The sequence below is a fragment of the Alosa sapidissima genome, chromosome 17 (assembly GCF_018492685.1).
Source record: "Alosa sapidissima isolate fAloSap1 chromosome 17, fAloSap1.pri, whole genome shotgun sequence".
NCBI lineage: Eukaryota > Metazoa > Chordata > Actinopteri > Clupeiformes > Clupeidae > Alosa > Alosa sapidissima.
The window spans coordinates 22,246,409-22,259,852 of NC_055973.1; the positions used below are offsets into that span (position 1 = coordinate 22,246,409).

At 40.4% G+C, this 13,444-nt stretch overlaps 2 protein-coding genes across 3 annotated transcripts in view; one reads left to right on the forward strand and one right to left on the reverse strand.

Moving 5' to 3' along the window:
* The window catches only part of LOC121688279, a 522,978-nt gene that overhangs the window by 284,744 nt on the left and 224,790 nt on the right, over window positions 1–13,444 (reverse strand). The window lies entirely within an intron of this gene.
* Window positions 1–13,444, forward strand: part of LOC121688278 (myosin-7-like) — a 69,900-nt gene that overhangs the window by 7,669 nt on the left and 48,787 nt on the right. The window contains exons 16-38 of the mRNA XM_042067752.1: window positions 32–341; window positions 437–501; window positions 651–856; window positions 944–1,067; window positions 1,196–1,332; window positions 1,671–1,926; window positions 2,099–2,341; window positions 2,455–2,631; window positions 2,718–2,863; window positions 2,965–3,055; window positions 3,163–3,552; window positions 3,668–3,794; window positions 3,898–4,016; window positions 4,109–4,305; window positions 4,411–4,594; window positions 4,681–4,846; window positions 4,930–5,054; window positions 5,173–5,481; window positions 7,831–8,034; window positions 8,136–8,432; window positions 8,550–8,654; window positions 8,740–8,835; window positions 9,332–9,466. Of these exons, the coding sequence (XP_041923686.1) occupies window positions 32–341; window positions 437–501; window positions 651–856; window positions 944–1,067; window positions 1,196–1,332; window positions 1,671–1,926; window positions 2,099–2,341; window positions 2,455–2,631; window positions 2,718–2,863; window positions 2,965–3,055; window positions 3,163–3,552; window positions 3,668–3,794; window positions 3,898–4,016; window positions 4,109–4,305; window positions 4,411–4,594; window positions 4,681–4,846; window positions 4,930–5,054; window positions 5,173–5,481; window positions 7,831–8,034; window positions 8,136–8,432; window positions 8,550–8,654; window positions 8,740–8,835; window positions 9,332–9,466 (4,209 nt within the window). The remainder of the gene's footprint in view (window positions 1–31; window positions 342–436; window positions 502–650; window positions 857–943; window positions 1,068–1,195; window positions 1,333–1,670; window positions 1,927–2,098; window positions 2,342–2,454; window positions 2,632–2,717; window positions 2,864–2,964; window positions 3,056–3,162; window positions 3,553–3,667; window positions 3,795–3,897; window positions 4,017–4,108; window positions 4,306–4,410; window positions 4,595–4,680; window positions 4,847–4,929; window positions 5,055–5,172; window positions 5,482–7,830; window positions 8,035–8,135; window positions 8,433–8,549; window positions 8,655–8,739; window positions 8,836–9,331; window positions 9,467–13,444) is intronic.

Below are 13,444 nucleotides of genomic sequence, written 5' to 3' on the forward strand. Positions count from 1 at the left end.
TGTTGAAAATGTCATATTCTTTTCTCTCTAGCCCATGGGTATCATGTCCATCCTTGAAGAGGAGTGCATGTTCCCCAAGGCCAGTGATGCAACATTCAAAGCTAAGCTTTATGACAACCACTTGGGCAAAAATGCCTGCTTCCAGAAGCCAAGGATTATCAAGGGGAGACCAGAGGCCCATTTCTCCCTGATTCACTATGCAGGCACTGTTGATTATAATATTGGCAACTGGCTGGTGAAGAACAAAGACCCTCTCAATGAGACTGTGGTCGGACTCTTCCAGAAGTCAAATCTTAAAATGTTGTGTGCTCTCTTCGCCAACTATGCTGGTGCTGATGCAGGTATTCTGTAAATATCTTACAAACTATTCCTGTGACATTAATGAATTAACATCATGTTTATGAGAAGAGCTGATGGACATGTGATATTTTAATAGCCCAAGAGGCTGGTGCCAAGAAGAAGAAGGGTTCTTCTTTCCAGACTGTATCTGCCCTTCACAGGGTAAGTGTGACAGGTTAAATTAACATACTAAGTGAAGGCATTTATTAGTACCACATATCTTTCTTTTAAGTATATTTAGATCAATGGGCCCACTGGGATTCTGTGCAGTCCTATTGCTTTTTGTTTTTATTTAAATGGCTGAACAACAGGAGAATCTGAACAAGCTGATGACCAACTTGAGGTCAACTCACCCCCACTTTGTGCGCTGCATCATCCCCAACGAGACCAAGACTCCTGGGGCCATGGAAAATCCGCTGGTCATGCACCAGCTGCGCTGTAACGGTGTGCTGGAAGGCATCAGGATCTGCAGAAAGGGCTTCCCCAACAGGATCCAGTATGCTGACTTCAAACAGAGGTAAAAATAAGAGGTTATTTTCTGTCATAATTATTATACATTTCTTACTACAATATTGAAAAAATATGTCTATTTTAACCTCATCAGATACCGTATCCTGAATCCTGCAGCTATCCCTGACGGACAGTTCATTGACAATAAGAAAGGAGCAGAAAAACTGCTTGGATCCCTGGACATTGACCATGTACAGTACAGATTCGGACACACTAAGGTGCTTTATAATGTTCCCATAATCCTTCCATGATAAAGCAAACACTGACTCTTTCTGAGGTATCTTTTTTTTGTATGTCATATACTTGTATAGTAAAACAGACTGTTACCTGTTTTGACGCTTATCAGGTCTTCTTCAAAGCTGGTCTCCTGGGTGTCCTTGAGGAGATGAGAGACGACCGTCTCGCTCTTATCATCACTGGTCTACAGTCTAGAGCCCGTGGAATGATTGCCAGGATTGAGTACCAGAAAATTGTAGAACGCAGGTAAGAATAACCTCTAAAGAAATAACAAATATATAATATCAGTGGTAGTAGGCACTCATATATTTGTACACATTAGAGTTCTCCAATAACATACACAGATACAATTTCTTGGCAACATTGTATCAATAACCATATGTTTTAAATGTGTTTTTGATTGAATTTCCTGTTATACATTAATTTCATATTTATATTACATTATTCCACATTACGCTATCACTTTTCACTTATCATCTTCAAATTTGTTAAACATTGATAGTATTTTAAAAGGTAGAAATACTGCCTACTCTTAAGAAGAAATCATCAGAGAAAGACAAATTTCAGCACAAATTATATTACAGGGATGCACTGCTGGTGATCCAGTGGAATGTCCGTGCATTCATGGGTGTCAAGAATTGGCCCTGGATGAAGATGTACTTTAAGATCAAGCCCCTTTTGAAATCTGCTGATGCTGAGAAAGAGATGGCAAACATGAAGGAAGAATTCCTGAAGCTGAAGGAGGCCTATGCAAAATCTGAGGCTCGTAGAAAAGAGCTGGAGGAGAAAATGGTTTCTATTCTCCAAGAGAAGAATGACCTGCAACTTCAAGTCCAGACTGTGAGTATACTAAACAATTTAACCAGCTAAAATGTATTAGTCAGTGAAAGATCTACCTATTTGAATTTAACTAATATTCAAAAGCACATGCAAATATGTTGGATATAGTAGTCACATCTAATTTTATTTGTAGCTTCAATCTAGCAATCTACAATCTATTTCTTCATCCTAGGAACAAGACAGTCTTTGTGATGCTGAGGAGCGATGTGAAGGGCTGATCAAGAGTAAGATTCAGCTTGAGGCCAAATCCAAGGAGCTGGCTGAGAGACTAGAAGATGAAGAGGAGATGAATTCAGAGCTGACTGCAAAGAAGAGGAAGTTGGAGGATGAATGCTCTGAGCTCAAGAAGGACATTGATGATCTGGAGCTCACTCTAGCTAAAGTAGAGAAAGAGAAACATGCCACTGAGAATAAGGTCAGCAGGACTGAAAATCTTTCTAATCACCAAGGAAAATGTTTAAGTAATGGAAGTCAAGTAATCGAGTAATCGAGTAATCAAATAATCGTTTGACAATGGTCTACTTTAAGGTTAAAAACCTGACTGAGGAGATGGCAGCTCTTGATGAAATCATTGCCAAGCTTACTAAGGAGAAGAAAGCATTGCAGGAGGCTCACCAGCAAACGCTGGATGACCTTCAGAGTGAGGAGGACAAAGTCAACACTCTAACTAAGGCCAAAACTAAATTGGAACAACAAGTTGATGATGTAAGCAATACAAACAGGAACCTACATTTTACTGCATTAAGTGAATGAAGACACTTACAGAATTATTTTTTTTTCATCCTAAACAGCTTGAAGGGTCCCTGGAACAGGAAAAGAAACTTAGGATGGATCTTGAGAGAGCTAAGAGGAAGCTTGAGGGTGACTTAAAGTTGACCCAAGAAAGTCTTATGGACTTGGAGAATGAGAAACAGCAGCTTGAAGAGAGGATGAAGAAGTATGTTGAAAATCAGACACTAATCTATAATAAATAATAATTATACAGAGAAAAGATATATTAATTCCATTTATATTTTTCATTGGCTTGTTTTAACACAGGAAAGACTTTGAGATCAGTCAACTTAATAGCAAGATTGAAGATGAACAAGCTATGAGTGCCCAGCTCCAGAAGAAACTGAAGGAGCTGCAGGTAAAAAAATAAAATACAATTATTAGGAAAGAAAACATGAAAAAAATACAAATATGTTTCTCGCAAGAAAAAAGTTATTACTATTATTACTATTTTACTTTCCTTAGGCTCGCATTGAGGAGCTGGAGGAAGAGCTGGAGGCTGAGAGAGCTGCCCGAGCCAAAGTGGAGAAGCAGCGGGCAGACCTGGCCAGAGAGCTGGAGGAGATCAGTGAGAGGCTGGAGGAGGCTGGAGGTGCCACTGCTGCCCAGATTGAGATGAACAAGAAGAGGGAGGCTGAGTTCCAGAAGCTGCGCAGAGACCTCGAAGAGTCCACTCTGCAACATGAGGCCACTGCCTCCGCACTGAGGAAGAAGCAAGCAGACACTGTAGCTGACCTCGGGGAGCAGATTGACAACCTTCAGAGAGTGAAACAAAAGCTTGAGAAGGAGAAGAGTGAGCTCCGTCTGGAGTTGGACGATGTGGTCTCCAACATGGAGCAGGTCTCCAAGGCCAAGGTTTGTACAAAATGGCTAAAGGAAGAACTTGTATAATGGGTCACTGAATTATCTACACTGACAACAGTTTTCAAGAAATAGTACATGAGAACAAAATTCTGTATTATTTTGTCAGACAAACTTGGAGAAGATGTGCAGAACTCTGGAGGACCAGATGAGTGAATATAGAACGAAGGCTGAGGAAGGCCAGCGCTCCATCAATGACTTCACCATGCAGAAAGCCAAGCTTCAAACTGAAAATGGTAAAACAACTTAGTGATTTGATACACGTATTTGATACACGTAACAAGAAAAAAAGAAGAAAAGAAACAATATCATTGAAAAATGTATATTCTGTTCATCAAGGTGAGCTTACAAGACAGCTGGAAGAGAAAGACTCACTTGTTTCTCAACTGACAAGAGGCAAACAGTCCTACACGCAGCAGGTTGAGGATCTCAAGAGGCAACTTGAGGAGGAAGTGAAGGTATTCATAACTGACTTGCAGAAGTCTTTAAATCGTTACTCTACAGCTATAATATACATATCTGATGGACTTGTATCTGATACTATCCACAGGCCAAGAATGCACTAGCCCATGCAGTGCAGTCCTCTCGTCATGATGCTGACCTCCTGAGGGAGCAGTATGAGGAGGAGCAGGAGGCCAAGGCTGAGCTGCAGCGCAGTCTCTCCAAGGCCAACTCTGAGGTGGCTCAGTGGAGAACCAAGTACGAGACTGATGCCATCCAGAGGACTGAGGAGCTGGAAGAAGCCAAGTAATGTCACCTGCACTGACTCTGTATGAATTGTTTAAAATCAATCTTCAGAAAAGGTATGTATGTACATTTGTCACTCACTTGTTTAAATTGATTTTTCCTCAGGAAAAAGCTTGCTCAGCGTCTGCAAGATGCAGAGGAAGCTGTGGAGGCTGTCAATGCCAAATGCTCCTCCCTGGAGAAAACTAAGCATAGACTACAGAATGAGATTGAAGATCTCATGGTAGATGTGGAGAGATCCAATGCTGCTGCTGCTGCTCTAGACAAGAGGCAAAGAAACTTTGATAAGGTAAGAAAATAGATGGTCAAAACACTATTGCCATTATGCCTTAACATGATTTTCAGACATGGACTTAAAGATTTTTGCCTTAACAGGTCTTGTCTGATTGGAAGCAAAAGTTTGAGGAGTCGCAGACTGAGCTGGAGAGTTCCCAGAAAGAGTCCAGATCTCTTGGCACTGAGCTCTTTAAACTGAAGAACTCTTATGAGGAATCTCTGGATCACCTTGAGACCATGAAGAGGGAGAACAAAAATCTCCAAGGTCTGTTTGATCCTCCCTTAAGACAAAACGTATGATTGTTAAAGTGACATCACACAACTAACTAATGTCTGTCTGCTTTCCAGAGGAAATTTCTGAGCTCACTGAGCAACTTGGTGAGACTGGAAAGAGCATCCATGAGCTTGAGAAGGTCAGGAAGACACTTGAACAAGAGAAGGCAGAGATCCAGACTGCCCTTGAGGAAGCTGAGGTACATTCATAAAGATCAAAATGATCCGAAAACTAGCTTCCCTCATTCCAAGATAGCATAGGATGCTTATGTTTACAGAAGTAACTAAGTAGATTATCATGTTCCTATATCTCCAAAGGGTACCCTTGAACATGAGGAGGGTAAGATACTTAGAGCTCAGCTGGAGTTCAATCAGGTCAAAGCTGACATTGAGCGTAAACTTACTGAGAAGGATGAGGAGATGGAGCAGGCCAAGAGGAACCAGCAGAGAGTGGTGGATACCCTGCAGACCTCCCTGGAGTCTGAGACTCGCAGCAGGAATGAGGCTCTCAGGGTGAAGAAGAAGATGGAGGGAGACCTCAATGAGATGGAGATCCAGCTCAGCCAGGCCAACAGGCAGGCATCTGAGGCCCAGAAGCAGCTCAAGGGTCTCCATGGACATATGAAGGTAAAACAATGCAGCACAGAGCTCCATAATCCCATTGTCTGTCAAGAAATCACTAACTGCATAGGTCTTATAGGAGTGCATTCCTACACCTGACATAACAGCTTATATTTACCTTGTGAAAAGTTGGCCCCTCCGTTGCTCTCAATTTAGTAAAATATATGCATGATTTACTAAATTGAGCGCACAATCTAATAAAATGAGACCACAATTTAGAAAAACAAGAGCACTATCTAGTAAAAAGAGCACACACTATATTTAATTGTGCACACAATCTGGTAAAATGAGACCACAATTTAGTACAATGAGTGCACATTCTCTCGATATACAAAAATATGTTGCAATGACACCTCCCATGCTCTATACTCACCAAAGAACACAAGCCCCATAGCATTGGCTAGTTTATTCCCTGTTTGGGACATGGGAAAGTGTTGACTTGAGAGGGGGAAGTTGTTGATGCCATAGTAAACTTATTGTTTATATTGTAGTGTTATTATTATTTCATTATTCATTTAATATAATGCCATTATTATTAATAATGATATGTACAAACATGTAAGGAAAACATGTTTGTGGAAGCCACTAGTTCATAAAAAACTGAGAAGAAGCTGCAGATGTGCGTGTGTGGTTGGCAGAAGGTTACAAGTCTAAAGGGCCTGAAAATCCATCAAGGGAAAAAGAAGTGCTTGGTAGAGGGAACACAGGGTCCCCGCATTGATAGCTACTTCTTAAGAAGTGCATCAAGTCAGTTGAATTGAAGTTCAGCGGCAGGAAGTAACCCACAGTTCGCAGGACATCAGCACCCCTGTTGTTGAGGAAAGGTCTAACATAATTGATACCACGGTGCAAAAAGCTGGAATCCCTGTCTTCTACGGGTGCTTAGCGCATACCAGCATGATTTGGCACCAAACTCAGTTAGCGAAGCGTGAGAGGAAAGACCTGCACGTTGTGCACTTGGATTTTGCTTTTGGATCAGTACCGCATAGTCTGTTGTGGGAGGCCTTTGATTATTTCAGAATCCTAGGTAGCATTAAAAGACTAGTAAAAGCATACTATCTGGATATTCAACTATGTTTTACTACAGCTACATACACCACAGGGTGGCAACAACTTGAGATAGGAATCATGGTGGGATGTACCATCTCCCCACTTGCTTTTACAATGGCAATGGAGGTCATTATTAGGGCCTCAAAATGGGTAGTGGGTGGGGAGAAGTTGCAGGGAGGGCCAAGCCTCCCCCAATTAGGGCTTTCATGGACTACATGACAACCTTGACGTCAACCGCTCCATGCACCAACAGGTTACTGGATAAGTTAAATAGCAATCTGCAATGGGTCAGAATGAAGGTGAAGCCAAGTAAGTCTAGGAGTCAATTGTTAAAGGGAAGGTAATAGATAAGAAGTTTGCTATAAATAAAGAGGTGATTTCCACAGTTCTGGAGAAACCAGTGAAGAGTCTGGGAAGGTGGTATGATGCAAGCCTCAGTGATAAGTCACAGGTTGAAGACTTGAGACAGCACACTAGGCAAGGTATTGCAAAAATTGACAGGTCAGGGCTGCCAGGTAAGCTCAAGCTGTGGTGTCTGCAGTTTGGTTTATTGCCTCGGCTAATATGGCCATTGACAGTTTATGAAGTTCCTCTGTCAAAGGAAGAAAGGTTGGAAAAAATGATCAACTCCTTTGTCAGAAAATGGCTCGGAGTCCCACGCTGCTTAAGCAGTGTAGCCTTGTATGGGAAGGGCATTGTAGAGTTGCCAATATCTAGTCTGACAGAGAAATTTAAGTGCGCTAAGGCTAGATTGGAGATGACTCCTACTCAGTCCAACGACCCAGTGGTGAGGAGAGTTTCACCAACAGATAATGCAGGGAGGAAGTGGAACCCAGAAAAGGCAGTTAAGCAAGCTCAATCAGCATTGAGGCATAGGGATATAGTGGGCCATGTGCAGCATGGGCGGGGGGGTCTAGGGGTGGACTTAAGTAAACCCTTGTGGAGCAAGGCTTCTGCAGGAGAAAAGAGGAAAATGGTAGTGGAGGAAATGCATAGACAGGAGGAGACTGTAAGATGTACTAAGGCAGTGTCGCAGGCAAAACAATGCCTAGGTTGGTTAAAAGTATTTGGATATTTTATTTTGGTAATATGGTGGCAATATGGGGCATAAGCTAAGGTAAGCTAACTGGCTCATTTGTTTTGCCTGAAAAGTGCAACTTTGCTTTTTATTTCTACTTTAGGTTAACTATCTTTTTGGATAGCTAACTGAATCCACTAAAACAATAGTTAACTGAAACCAGATTAGGCTGTATATTAGCAATCTAGAAAATACATGTTTACATTTCTAACATGTGTACATTGCAGGATGCCCAACTGCAGCTGGATGACGCTCTACGTAGTAATGATGATCTCAAAGAGAACAATGCTATTGTGGAGAGACGCAGCAATCTGCTGCAGGCTGAATTGGATGAGCTCAGGTCCATAGTGGAGCAGACTGAGAGAGGCCGGAAACTGGCTGAACAGGAGCTGCTGGACGTCAGTGAGAGGGTGCAGCTGCTGCACTCTCAGGTAAAATCCTAAACATGGTGGTTTTCAGATTTATTCATACAACACAGATTATTTCACAATGTGACACAGACCATCGTAAACATGTCTGTCTTGCCACATAGAACACCAGCCTGCTGAACCAGAAGAAGAAGCTGGAGGGTGATACATCCCAGCTGCAGAATGAAGTAGAGGAGGCTGTGCAGGAGTGCAGGAATGCTGAGGAAAAGGCCAAGAAGGCCATCACTGATGCTGCCATGATGGCAGAGGAGCTGAAGAAGGAGCAGGACACCAGTTCTCACCTGGAGCGCATGAAGAAGAACATGGAACAGACCATCAAGGACCTGCAGCACCGTCTGGATGAAGCTGAACAAATAGCCATGAAAGGTGGCAAAAAGCAGATCCAGAAGTTGGAGTCCAGGGTGAGTGCTGCGTTTTTGCTAAAGAGCTTTTTTCTAATAATCAGTGCTCAACTAGATATAATTACAGGTGGACATATGACCATATGTTAAACATTTGCTTTATTTGTCTACATTTAGGTGAGAGAGCTGGAATGTGAGGTGGAAATAGAGCAACGGAAGGCCAGTGATTCTGTCAAAGGAATCCGTAAATATGAGCGTCGCATCAAGGAGCTCACTTATCAGGTATATGAAATTATACTATCCCAAAAAGACTTTTTATAATACATAATGCTAAATGCTAAAATTCACCCACCTCTCCCATCTGTAGACTGAGGAGGACAAAAAGAATTTGAGCCGTCTTCAGGATCTGGTGGACAAACTGCAGCTGAAGGTCAAGTCCTACAAGAGAACATCAGAGGAGGCTGTAAGTGAACATCCTCTTTTTATTCTCTTCCTTGTTTTATCTAATAAATTATTTTAATCTATTAAAGGAACCGTATGTAAGAAAAATATTTCAATTAATCATAAAATGGCCCTGATATGTCACTAGACATTAAGAAATCATGTTCATTTCAAATACTTATATCACTGACAACAGTAGTCCGGCCAGGATATTGTCATTTAAAAAGTGAAGTTGCAGCCCTCAACTGATGTTGATGTTGTGTTTTGTCATGTCCTGTTGTGTTTTGGCCTAATGCGCCACCCTCCACCTATCTACTAATCACAAAGTCAGTAGTGTTTCGCCATCAGGGTTGGCAACCTCGAGTCAGGGGGGAGGGGGAGGGGATACACCGCTCTTCAGTATTTTGAAAGTGATTGCAGTACCAGTTTTGGCCACAATCTTACATATGGTTCCTTTAACTGCTGAACATGCAAATAAACAATAAACTAAATACACATAATTTGTGTGCACATTTCAGGAGGAGCAGGCCAATAGCAATATGGGCAAGTTCCGCAAGATTCAGCATGAGCTGGATGAGGCTGAGGAGAGAGCTGATATAGCTGAGTCTCAGGTCAACAAGATGAGAGCCAAGAGTCGTGATACTGGTGGCAAGGTGAGAGCAACAGTTGCTACTGTATTGAATATGAATATATAAATATCACTGTCATGACCAGTATACAGTATATTACTATAATACATTGTGCTATATTTGCAGCATTTAGCAGTACTAGGCTGATTAAAATGATTAAAATTGGCCCTATTTACCAATGAAATGCTGGTAAAACGTAAAAGTGGTTGGTAGATTAATAGAAGCTATTAAGATCCCTGACAATCATATATTAGGCACATATTGCTGACAATATTTTTTTGCTGTACCACAGAAAGGACACGTTGAAGAGTGAAGCTCTCATGATGGACTTGTCTGAAAAGTTCTTGTTTGCTGTGTTTTAGTTTTTAGTATGGAATGCATTCAAATACAATCACTTAAAAAGTGTTTCTGTTGTCTGTATGTTCATAAGATACTTGCATGTAACATTCATCAAGGACCCCACCTATACATTCAGAACAGGCCTACAGTACATAGAATAAAGAAAAAAAACTAAAGGGTTTTCTTCTTCTTTGATGATGCTATGAAGAGAATTGGCCCATTATAAACTTCATTAAACTGACAGTCGTGCCTGCTGGCACCAAGTATTTGTTATGCCCATACAGCAAATTAACAGGTCAAAATTAACAGAGTTCCATATAGATATAATATCATAAAAAATAAACCTATTTACTTTTAATATATGCTCTCTCTCTCTGCCTAATACAGGCACATACATGTAACTTGAAATGCAACTTAATTGGTATTTTTTTAAGTATAGAGAGACTTACCTAGCTGGTTAGCTCTGTCTCGTAAGATCATTTTGGCTTAATTTAATAAGAGTTTGACTTATTTCAAGGCATCTTATCCAGACAATTTTAACACATTTTAAAGTCAAATTTACTTGTTGTCATGATGAGACGTCTTAAAGGACAATTCCTGCTATTTTTCACTGAGTAGGCTACTGTAGGTAGGCTACATGAAAAAAGGAAATGAAAAAAATCGGTGTTACCTATCTCGAGTTGCAGCAGCCAACAGCTAGAGTAGCCAGACATTTTTTTTTATGTAACGACAGTACTCAATGACCTAGAGAAACAGTGATCTATGTGACAAATTGCAGTAATTTGAGTAATTTGAAGCCAGGGTCTTTTTCACCATGACGAGTCAAACACCCCCTCGAGAGGTAGAGTACGTTGATCGAAGGAGTACAGAGTTTGACCGGCGTAAGCGCTTACAGCTCAAAATGGCTAACAGTGCAATACAGTCAATGCTTTCTAGAGTTCATATAAAATGAGTTGCCTATATAGAGAAGTGAGAAACTGAGGAAGGGCTCTGTGAATGCTAGACTAGCCATGTCATTAGCGGTTCTTTGGTCATTTCAGCCAAACTTAGATACAGAGGGGGTGTCCACACATATTTACCATTATACCATGCAGATGTAAGATGAAAAGATTGATTTTTTAAGATGGCTTACTGGTTAATACTGTTTATACAGCAGTGTTACTAATTACCCAGAGTGGGACGGTAGAGCTATAAGTCCAGCAAACACTAGTGGCTACAGTGATCTTAGAATCGGCAAAAGTTCGGCAGGATGACATTAAAAGTTGTCACTGAACCGTTGGATGAAGAATGGGCCTTATACTCTGCATTTGTGACCTGAAGTAAGCTGTGCTTGCATATGTCATGTAGCTAAAAGTACAGTTGATTTGTGCATGATATGACCAACTTTTGATTGTTTGATATGGAAAGGAAGTTCATTATTTTGACGTGCTATTACATTAGAATTTCAGCCCAAAGTTGCACACCATGTAGAAATTTGCTGCAATTTCAAAACCAGATTACTCGAGAAATGCTTCTTATCCTCGTATTGGGTAAGGCCTGTTGTAAATTTTGATATATGGTTTGCCATTGAGTGTTTGAGTCAAAAGTTTGTGAGATATTCCACAGAGAGTAAATGTGAGCAGAGATGTGTGCAAAATGTAGTATGATTTAATTTCATTAGAAAGATTACTTTACACACTTCCATGTGTGATATCTATGTGACAAGTACTCCATGAGCAATTCAACAGAGAAGAATGGGTCTGAATTTGGATGAAATTTGCACACATCGGCCTCATAGTTAATTGTCACCTAAGGTCTGGAATGTAGCTTGAATGTTATTCCTCATTGGATACAACAAAACATCTGCTAAATTAATAAACATATGCAACTGTTATGGAAATTAGTCATTTTGATGGTAAACAAATTTGTATTAGGGAGAATCGCAGGCCCTCTACAGCGTCAGCTTAGCCAGCTACGGAGAACCACCCCGACCCAGAGAATCACAAATTGCTGTACGCCAATTGTGCAATAGCCTACTATTTGTATTACATTGTGTAATATTATCTTGTCAGACGACATGGCTCTTCGAAAATTATCTTTGCTGGTTTGTAAACAAGTATGTATCATATCCAAGAGAAAGTCTGCTAGTAAGAGTGGTATTTACAACCTTTGTGTAAAATACATACTCACGTCTGCTGGGGGAGACAGTTTTAAAGTCAATATTTTGCATAGAATTACGGTAATGTCTTATTCATTTTCATTTTAAAGTATGTGATGGTTTTGAACATGTCAACCGGAAACCCTCTCGAAGAAGATTGAAAGGGTCTATAAGAAATAATAAACACTACTTGGAGTAACTAGCACAGTAACTATCACAATGTTAGGAGATCAAGAGTCTGCTTGGGAGTACCTATCACAATGTTAGGAGATATTATAACTCTACTGAAGAGATAAAAGGGTGAAAGGTCTTAAGAAATATATATATATATAATAAATTTGTACTATTTTGTAAATACTGAAGACATAAACTATGAATATAGTGAAATTACCGAACTAATTAACAAAGCCAAATCAAGAATTACATCACATCACATGCTGAACAAAGTAAAGTCTGCTTACTTTTACACCTGTTGGCACTGAAGATTGAACTGCGAGGGTCCACCTCAAGGACCAGAGAAATCTTCCATTTGAGCACTTTCAGTTTTACTGTCAAAGCTGTAAAAAGGCTCATCTACAAGGTTCTTCTGTATGACAAAGTGGGAAAGAGAGAAATAGTATAAATACATAGAATTTAAAGTAGTATAGATAAAAAACAATAAGAATCTTTCCACGTCCTTGTGCTTGTCTTGTAGCCCAGGCTGATCCTACACTGAAATGACTGTGTACTGAAATGAATGTTCTGGCTCTGGTCCCAGAGGAGGAGTCTGTTAGCTGCTGCTACCCTGAAATGCTATAAGGAGATGACAAGGTAACACCTGATGTGCTTCCCTTCACAACACAGCTCTGTGGGAGGTGATGGACAGAGGAGTGCTGTGATCTTGAAACTATTTCTTAACCTCAAATTTGACCATGGCATGACATTATGTAGCCCTAAACTGAATATGTTAGCAACCTCTTTCTTAAATGGATGATCAAATCAGTCCTTTACTTTTCAGCAATAACCACATTTCATTAAAGCACATCATAATTTAATTTCAGTATATACTGGAAAAAATGCATAATCAATAAATACATGTAACTACCCAAAATATTTTTTTCTCTTCTAGTCTTATAAGTTGTAACCCAAGACATCTAGGAGAATGAAGAGGAGAATAAAAGAGGAAATAAATCTATGTCTTGATGTCTGTTTTATGTGCAAGACCACCTGTTGCAGATTAGATTGAAATATTTGTCAGTCTCATTGACATTTAGCAATAATTTCACAGGGTTATCTTTGTATTCAAGGACAAAGGGAAGGAGACATGCATGTGCATGGTAAAGACCACACAAGGGCTTGCAAGTACCTGTCTTAGCAACTTGAGGGACAGCAACAGACCGTCTAAATCTGATATGTCCCCACAAACTATAGCCCATGAACACTAAAAAAAAAGTGCAGGGGCACAGGAGATATTTTGAAAGTGAGGGGGACCAAATTGTGAAGACAAATCCATAGTGAGATCAGATTTCCAGATATCGGATCGCCAC